Genomic DNA, 9,560 nt, shown 5'->3' with positions numbered 1-9,560 from the left:
TAGCCAAACTGAGGGTGCTGGCCTCTGCTCCCCCTTGTCCAGCTTGCTTCCTATGCCAGCAGAATGATGTTGAAGCATGTACAGACAGCACCTACTGGCTGTCTGAATTCTTCCCATGGATTTAAGGAATATCTCAGTTCCAGATCTTGAGATGAGGTTAACTTGGTGCTAATTGGCAATGGTGGGAAAGAGCTACTGTGAGGGCATATGTCAAATGTTGGTGTCAGGCAACTCATAACTCAGGTAAAAAAGGTACTGCAGAATTAGGTAACAAATGAACAGAGGTTTTCATTCAGGTCATAATTTGGGGTATAATATTGCTTATATTTTGTGTTATGTTTGTTCTTGAGCTTAGCCTCTTGCTCCTAGTGACTTTTAGTCTTCATATATATTAGTTATAAGATACAAATAGCAAAGAGGAACTAAGAATTTTTGGCCCATAAAAGAAGAAAGCAGTTTGATCTAGGAAAAAGTGAGAAGAGCATGAGACTGAGGTGAGAAAATGGCATCAAGTATCTCAACTGCTGTAGCTGCTAAGGCTGTAGTGACACTGATAGATAAAACAGGGCTGAGGCTTATCTTTCTTTGTGCTTCGATTTTAGCAGGATCCTTGCTATGCCTTTGGCATGTCTGACTTTTTCCCAGAAAGTATCTAAGCATGGTTTTGGAGTAGTATAGGGAGCTGCTCTTAACCTTTGGTGAATAGACTGAAACTCGTGTCTGTGTGGATGTGTCCCCAGCCACAGCACTGACTGTTGGAGGCAGAGCATGGTCCATAGCCTGGTTTGTCTGTTCTAGTAAGTGTAGCTGTAGATATGGATATCCAGCCTGAGAGAATCACTCCCCAGACTTTACTGATTCCTGATTCCTATCTTTGTACTGAGTTCAAAGAGTAAACATCCCTGGTGACTTCAGTGTGCCTAGGAGAACAACCCACATGGTTGTGCACCAGAAAAGCTGGTGCCTATTCCAAACTTACGTGTGAACCTTCAGCCAGTCATTTGTCATCTCTTTTTCTTCCCATCTGTATACTGATAGCGGCCTCCTGTAGAAAAACATTTGGTCATGAGGGGACAGCCAAATGCTGCAAGATGACTCCCGTCTTCTGTGTACTTTGTGTATTAAATCTTAGATGCCAAGTGTAAAAGAAAAGAAAAAAAAAAAATGTTATCAACGAGGAAGAGCTGTTCCCATTCTGGTCACCTCAGCCATCAAAAAGCATCACAGGAAACAGGACGCTGCAGCGAGAGCACTGAGAGTCAGTGTGCTGACACTTCAACTGCATGTCCCTCATGATGGTCTTTGCCTCTTCCCTGACAGGGGAGGGAAGTGCCGCTGCAGCAGCCTGGGAAACCATCCAGGGACAGTTATATATATGTGTGAGCACATCCCTGGGAACGGTCTTTGCTTGTGCCCACTCCTCCTCCCCTGCTGCTGCCGTGCGGGCTTTCACAGATGTTCCTCCCAGGAAAAGGCAGCTGCAGCTCTCAACCTCCTGGTTTCCATCTCAGCGGTGGTCTGGCTCCACCCGTCTGTGATGGAGCTGCTGATAGTTCCTCCCTTCCTGAACCCATCCTGCCACAAGGACTGAGCTGTGGTAATCAGAGGAAGAGGAATTATTCTATAACTTTTTCTCCCTTTCTTCTTGTCTCCTGGTTGTGTAGCTAAACCCTTGCTTTCTTTCCCTAGTGTTTCTGAGCCTTGTTTCTGAAACAACTTGTAAACAACCAAGAGAAAACTCAAGACTGTAGATAATCCATATTTACAGTTGGATATGGTCTAATAGTTTACACAACAGCCTGAGGTCTAAATAAGGATTGGGGTTTTTAATATGCTCATGGAGAAAGACCTCTTAAAATTTGAAGTGAAGGAAGGATTTATACTGGTTTTTATTTTCTTGCTTTTGTTATGATCTTTTCTTCCTTGCAAGGAGGTTTTCAGGATGGTGTAACTGAGTGCACGCATGCGCATTGGCTTGAAAACGTGTTTCATCTGTTTACAAGTTTCAGTTTAAGGGCAAAACCCTAAGGCAAGAAAATGCGTCATCTCTGGACTGTTTTGACCCTAGGGTATGTCCCTGCCGAATTTGGGAAATGGGATGACTTGCATGCCTGGGCCTACTCAAAGTCAGTTTTGTACTCAGAGACACCAGTGTCTGAAGTGAAACCAGTTACTTGCAGAACTTTGCTGGTTTTGCAGTCTGCTGGCAACAGTCCTCTCAAAGGTAACACATGCCTTTACCCTATCCTTCCTGGAGCATTACTTTTAGGTCAGACCTATGTCATCTCAGAATTTTAGAAATTCCTCAAGCCATGACACATCAGTAGTTTTGCAGCACTAGTGACAAAAAAGTGCCATTATTACGGGTTGTGCCACTTCCCAGCCATGAACTATTCTGGGCTGAAGAGCATGAAGCAATCTGTGGCTGAATAGTGAGCACAAGATGGTATTTACCCTGTGGGCCTGCATTTGATAGCACAGCCATAATATGGGAATAGTCAATGCTACATGGGCCAGCAATGAACACAAGTAATTTGAATCTGACCGTTGGGAAAAATTCTGTATGGAGGATTTTCCAGGTGTGTATATACATGGCAATTACAGGATGCTTGGTTGTTTGCTGCTAAAAATTTCAATTTCCCTGAAACTGAAATTTGTGTCAATGCAATTGAAAATTCTTTTGTAATCCTGTCATTTTGGGAGGCTGTGAGTGCTAATCTGCATTCAGACATCCAGACAAAAATTTAAATACCCAGAAATTTTATCAGATTATACCCTCCACTTGTACACTAGATATGTGTAAGGTTTTTTTTCTCTTTTAGAAAGTTTATAATCTGCAATTAGATAATGTATTTTGTGTATTTAATTTTTTTTACTACAAATTATAATGAGAGGAAATGATAACAGAATTTTGGCAAAAATTGCCTTTTGAAAAATGTATGTGATTTGTTAAAAGGAAGCAAGTTTTTTTTCAGGCAGACACAACTGAGGGGTTACAAATACAAATACATCAAGCAAAACTCTGCTTGTGATCTTATCATTATGTCCAGGATTCAAAACAGCTTCCCTACAGAATAAACCCCACAGATTTTCTGTGTCTTTTATTTTCTGAGGTGAGCTGGGAATTTTGACTTCAGAGGCACTTTAAAGAATAAGCTATCTTGCACATATTCTCCTTATGCACCTTGAAGTTTGAGGGCACGACCAACACTGTTGCCTTGCTGCCCCAGTCAGCGCCCAGAACAGCGCGGCATTTTGCAGGTGTCTGCAAAGTGGGTTTCTTGCTACGCCGATGCTCCAGGCTGGCAGATTTCCATCCCAGTGAGAGGATAAGATAAGCCTAAAAGGTATTTTGTTTAAGACCTTACAGACTGTGAAAACTTCTTCGAAGGAGCACAATGTCAGCAGCAAACCCAGGAGCCCGAGCACTGAGTCAGCGCTGCAAATAAAGGATTTGCTAGTCTCTAGCTGAATTGGAAAGTGGTCATGAAGTAGCTGGGTTGAAACTAGTTTCTTTACAAAGAAACAAAAAATACTAGTATCAAAATCAAATGGAACTAAACTACTTTTATAGAGTTCTTATCTTAAAACATGTAGGTCCATAAGCAAGTTTTCTATGAACTTGTATCCTGTGACTGAAGCGGCATTTGGAGCTTCATCTACAGCTGACACACTGCTCTATATGCTCTCGTATCCAATAAAGGCTGAACTCATGTTGAAACCCTTCAGTTGCAAAATTTATAGACTTTTTCTTTACTCAGCTGCCTGTTTTCACACACGCACACAAAAATATTAAAAATTGTAGTAACTTACTTATCTTTGAGACCTCTGTCAAATCTAGCTGAAATCAGGCAATGAGTTCAAACATTACTAGGAGGGAATGTATACAGACACTCACACAGCTGCATCTACATCCATGTAGATACAGAAAGATAAACCAAGTCAACTTTTTTTCCACATGAAAAAGGGGTATAAGTATATTTTGGTAAATATTAAAATGCATCACTTTGTACAGAAAAGCAAAAAAGCAAACAAAATATTTTCTTTAAAGTCATTGACATCAATATTTAAACCTGTTCCCTCTTTTCCTTAGCACGTTTGCGAGTTCCTTTCAAAAGTATAAATTGCTTCAGTCAGACTAAACATACATTTTCTATTTGCAAATATTTTGCAGTAAAATTGCACTCAGCAGCAGGGTAGAATAATTTCATTCATTGTTCTCCTGAAGTGCATAGTAGAACTCTTAATTCATCTAAGAAACTTGGGCTGTTGAAGCCAGCTGCCAGCACTGTGCCATTACTGTCTGGTCTGTGCCCTTAACACAAGAGGTCAGTGGACCAGGAGTTCCCAGCCACATAAATGCCTCTGGAAAATATGTTCATTGTCTTCAAAATTTATATAAAACCACTAATAGTTTTACAATCAGAGTGAAGTCATTATTTACCTTTCTGTGTACTGCTGGTTGCTTTTGTTTATTTCTTGTTGCTTTTTGGTTTTTTGTTGCTGAACTGTTGCTCAGAGGCAAGGACTGAGGAAGGTGCAGGATGCTCGAGGAATAATTTAGTCCCCAAGAGACTTGCAATGTAGACTGCTAGATAAAGCAAACAGCAGTACAAGAAGCAATGGTGTCTACTGCCGGTGTGTACACAGCAAGCATCTTCAACTGTTCCAGCAGCTTTTGGCACATGGTTATAGTTGTGTTCCTCACATTTCACAAGGTACCATTGTATTCCTCCCTTCCCTTTCTTCAATGTTGTATTTCAGGTGGTGAATGAACACTGCATATGGTTAATTAGGTGGGAGGATGCTGAGTGCAGTTAGCAAGAATTGCAAGACCAGGTTGCAAAGAAGCATATGTTAGAGTATTCTAACAGAATTTAACTCAAATTTATGCATATCTCAGATGCGTATCAATTTCTGCTTTCTAGAAGGAAATCAGCATCTTGCTGTCTTGACCAGATGTTATTTAGTATGGATTTAAGTTGGGATTTTGAGTGGTTAAATCCAATGGCTAGTTTCAATTCAGTGAGTAAATTTAGAGATTAAAATGTGCGTTTGCTGTATCAGTCACCTGCACTCAGCTTATGGCCGGGGGCCTCTATTCTGCCTCCCTTTACGGACCAGCAATTCCCTCTGAATTTCCTGTGCCAAAGAAATCAGCAAATCAGCCTGTTCAGCTGTGGTTACCAGAGCCGCTCGTCTCTTCAGCAAAAGCTGCGGCTGCTCAGGGTCTGTGTGTGGCCGCAAAGTCAGTCAAGCCCCTGTGTGTAAGTGCATGTCTCACCTGGGGCAGTCCTGTCCACAACAGTGAAATTGCACGTGGTTAGGCCAGGCACAGATGCTCTTAATTGTGTGGCATGGAGATAAAGCTGAGCAAAAGTGAAATTAAACAGCTCTCCCCTTCACAACCATTAGGATGATACAGCAGGTCCTGGCCCTTTTCATAATGAGGGCCGGGATGTTTGCACAGCTCTCAGTTCACAGCGAGCTGCTTTAATTAAACCTAACCTAGCCCACGCATGAACCCGACCGGTGAATTTGGGTCACCTGGAGGACGCGCCACCTCGTCCAGTCATCTCGGGGGAAAGTGAGGGATGAGAATTAACACAATCCAGGCTGCACGGATGCCCGGAGCAGTTCAACACCGGCCTGTGGGGGATACCCGGGGGAGGGAGCCCCCGGGAGGGTCGGTGGCCCCCGCGCTGCCTCTGACCGCGCCCCGGGCCCTGCCGCCGGTCCCAGTAACTAACGGGGACGGAGGGCTTGGTCCGGAGGACGGCCCTGCAGCCCCTGCTGCCCCTCTCCTGCTTTCGGCAAGAAAGTACCCAGGTATCAAACGGAACCGAAGGACGGTATTGAAAGAGCAAGTGAGGCGGAAATTTAAAGCCCCTCTGCTAATAATAACAGTATAAATAACCGAAGACATCTTGTAAACAGTGCGGTCATAACCCTGAAACATTAAACAGCGCGGTGGGATCTGGCGCATCAGCTGCCGGCGGCCGCTGCCGGTGCAGGGGGAGCGCCCCGCACTCCTGTTTATCTCAGCCTCATCTCCCACGGACTCGCTGATCGATAGAGAGGAGATGTTTAAGTTAAAAATTCCCGGCGCTGAGGACCGACTGTACTTCATCAATAGATCACTGCTCCTGTCCCCGCGGAGCGGAGCGGCGGGGGCGGCTCCCGCAGCGCCCGGGCGCCGGGCTGCGGAGCCGGGCCGGGCTCCCGCGGCGAGCTGCGGACACAGCCACCCCCTCCCCCAGGGGTTTGCTCCAGGTCTTTAGCTCCGGGAGAGCAGACCTCCTGTGGCCCGGGGCGGAGAGGTGGGATCCCCGCAGCACGGCCGCTTCGTGGGGCGGCGGAGCCGGCGGAGGCTCAGTCCTTCCCCCGCCGAGCCCGAGAGTCTCAAACGAACACTTAACACCGCTCCGTGCTCAGTAGAAAGGAAGGTTTATTCACAGAAATAGAGCAGAATCTGCTTGAAGAAAATATATCTATATATCTTTAGGGTGAATTACTTCATAGAGATGACTGTCAAAGTCAGTTTTTCTAGGCATCTACATATTTCACAGGTCTCAGACAAAAGATACACGCGGGGTAGGTTTTGTTTGATCTCTGTCTTTTCTCTAGTAGCTCTTGAACCAGCAAGGCTGTGGTTGCGGGACACTCGACTGTACACGCATTCAATAAAGTTAAATAGAGTCAGGATCTCTCGGGGTGGATGGAGTCTTTGCTAGGGCACATTTGTTCTCCTCTGCGCCGGCAGAGCGGCTCTCCCCGTGGCTCTGCCCGGGGCCCGGGGCCGCGGCGGGTCCCTGCCCGCCCCGCCGCCCGCTCCACGGCCGCGCCGGGAAGGGAAGGACGCTGCTGGCCCGGCCGCGGGGCTCAGGATGCCGTCGGGCCGCACAAGCGGTTTGTGTTCACCACTTCTTTCAGGTCACTCTCGGGTTTGCCGGCTACCATAAAAGGCCAAGTCTGTAGCCAGGAAAAGACACGAGTGGGAAGGGGGTTACACATGGAGAAATGCACATTTGCAACGCTCATATCGCCGGCGGCTCCGGCTCGGGAGCGTCCGGGGGGACCGAGCCCGGCATTCCCCACCGGAGTCCACTTCGGGCAGCGCCCAGCGGGGCTCAGGCCTGGGCATTTGCCGCTGGTTTCGGCAAGGACCCTTTTGCCTTTCGCCGGCGGCTGATGCCGCTTCGCCTCACGGCCCCGGCGGTCCCCACCGGGCGTCCTCGGGGCGGCGAAGCCCGTCTGACCCGCGGCAGAAGGGAGCGAGAAAGGAGCCGCCTGGCTCCGGCACAATTCGCATCCCCCCGGCATAATCGCCGCGGTCACCCCGCCGTAGCCGCGCCTCCCCCCGCGTCTGCTCGTGACCGGCGTGGGGACTGCGGCCAGCGGGAGCCGCCGCACGCCTCGCCGCGCTACCCCGGGCGCCGGAGCTGCTCGGAGCCCCCGCAGCCCCCGGCCGCTCTCCCTGGCCTCCCGCAGCTCCGGGAGAATGTTTTGGTGTGCCTCTGTGCAGAAGAGGAGGGAGGTTCTATCTATTTTGGGTGCTGGTTTGGTTTACTTATTTTTTTCCTGTGTTGGTGCGCTGAGGATTTTGTTTTTAATCAAAAATTATCTCCCAGGCCCTTAGCAGCTGACACAGCGGGTAGCGTACTTGCCCCCAGAGCCCAGAGCTCAAAAGGCAGAGCCTGACCTCAGTGAAACATCCCCAGCTCCCCTCTGTGATCCATTTATGAGTCAGGGTCTGCACGTGTGGGCAGTGTAAAGGCTGTATGTCTAAAAAGAGCCCAGGCAGATCTTTCTTATCCCCAGTTTACATCATTTGTACATATTTTTAGAGTTGGAAACTGGATATTTCTGGCGGCCGGGTACGGTCGGGAGATCCAGGGCTGCTCAGTAAAATTTTATGTGGTGGGAGCAGCAGGAGGGACGCCACACAGCCCAGGGAGAGGCGTTGTAGAGTGTGCCTGGGGCAGACACCTCTGGGGAGTCTGCACTGGTATTTATTTCTCCTGTGCCAGTTTACAGGGATAGGAGAAATGTCCTGGACTCAGCAAACCTGAGCTGCTGAGCACGAGTCCTGTCTTTGAAAAGCTAGTGGTTGGGGACAGTATTGTGTCAGGAAACATTAGGGTAGAGACACAGGATAAGAATAAATCCTGGGTCCTTCCTCAAACACACCCTCTTCTACCCAAATTGCTATACCTGCCCAGAAAGCTGCCACCAACCCGATGTGGTTTCTGGGGCAGTAAAGTGTAAAGCCTGCCCCTGCTTATTTGTGTCCGGCGTGGCTGCCTGTCTCCTGGAAGGGATTGCCAGGAGCAGCAGAGGAGGCCTAGGAGGCTTGGTGCTCAGGGCACAGGGCAGCAGGGTAGCTGGGAGCCTATTCCCTTGTACTGTGCCGCTTTCCACCCCACTGGCACCAGGTTCTCTGTGAGAAGCACAGCAAAGTTGTGTCCCCGCACATGCCCCACTCCAGCTCTTCACCCCCCTCTCCCCATGCACAGACACGGAGCGCCTGTCCCCGGCAGACTGCGACTTACCAAGTTGACTGGGTGGATGTAGCCGTTCTCATACTTGTCATTGGCCAGGATCTGCCTCAGGTGAGCAATGTAGCTGGAGGCCAACCTCAAGGTGTCCAGTTTGGAAAGTTTGGTGTCTGGGGGCACCCAGGGTAGGGTGGTCTTAAGCCTGGAGAAGGCTTTGCTAAGGACCCTCATCCTCGCCCTCTCCCTGGCGTTGGCAGCATTTCTCTGTACCTGCTTTCCCTCCTGGCTCACTCCATTTAAAGGGCTCTTCTTGGGGGGAGCTTTTTTCCTCTTGCCCGAGGCCCCTCTCCCCTTCTGAGGGGAGCCATTCTCGCCATTGGATCCCTCCTCGTTGCTCTCGGTGGACGCCCCAAACTCTTTGTTGGTATCCATTTTCAGGCCATCGCACTCCAGCATCTCCACCTCCTGCAGATCTTCCACATCACTGAGGGACCCAGTGGACATGGTCTGGATGATGCCAAACGACCAGCAGGAAAGGGGGGAGGGGGGAAGAAGGGCAGCTCCTCAAATCTATTTCAAGGCGACGTAGGAGAGAAGGGGTGCCAGTATTTTCCTCCCCTTCCCTCCCCGCCCAGGACCTAAGGCACAATACCAGTCCAGAGAGGATCCCCACCCTCCCGCCCCCCAACCCCGCTTTGCCTGTGTTTGAGGGAGGGAGTGAGATTGTGTGAGAGAGGGAGAGAGAGAGGGAGAGAGAAAGCCGAGGAATTTAGTGAGGACACTAGTAATTTATCTGGGGGATAAGAGAGGCGGATCCAGCCCAGGGGAGGGGCCCTTCCCGCTGAGCACACCACATCCCCAATCACAGACCTTTGCACAGGACAGGGAATGAGGTATCCCAGCAAGCCTTTGCCGAGAACACGGAACTGGGATTCAAATCTTCACAACTGGAGTAAAGCAACACACTTACTCTCTCTCCCCCTGCTCTGTCTTTCTATCCTCCCGCTTCCTCCTCCTCCTTCTCCTTCTCCTCCTTCTCTTCTCCTTCCCCACTTCCCTTTA

General features: G+C 48.9%; 1 protein-coding gene across 1 annotated transcript; it reads right to left on the bottom strand.

Annotated features, from left to right (window-relative positions):
- Positions 1 to 6,431: 6,431 nt before the first annotated feature.
- TCF21 (transcription factor 21) lies at positions 6,432 to 9,260 on the bottom strand. Its single transcript, XM_086877154.1, has 2 exons — positions 8,553 to 9,260; positions 6,432 to 6,972 (listed from the first exon to the last, which is right to left on the bottom strand). The coding sequence occupies exons 1-2, from the start codon at positions 9,000 to 9,002 to the stop codon at positions 6,883 to 6,885; spliced, it is 540 nt and encodes a 179-aa protein (XP_086733280.1). The 5' UTR covers positions 9,003 to 9,260; the 3' UTR covers positions 6,432 to 6,882.
- Between the last annotated feature and the right edge of the window lie 300 nt (positions 9,261 to 9,560).

Source organism: Cyanistes caeruleus, chromosome 2 (genome assembly GCF_971803275.1).
Source record: "Cyanistes caeruleus chromosome 2, bCyaCae1.hap1.1, whole genome shotgun sequence".
Lineage (NCBI taxonomy): Eukaryota > Metazoa > Chordata > Aves > Passeriformes > Paridae > Cyanistes > Cyanistes caeruleus.
This window is presented reverse-complemented; position numbering and strand designations above follow the sequence as displayed.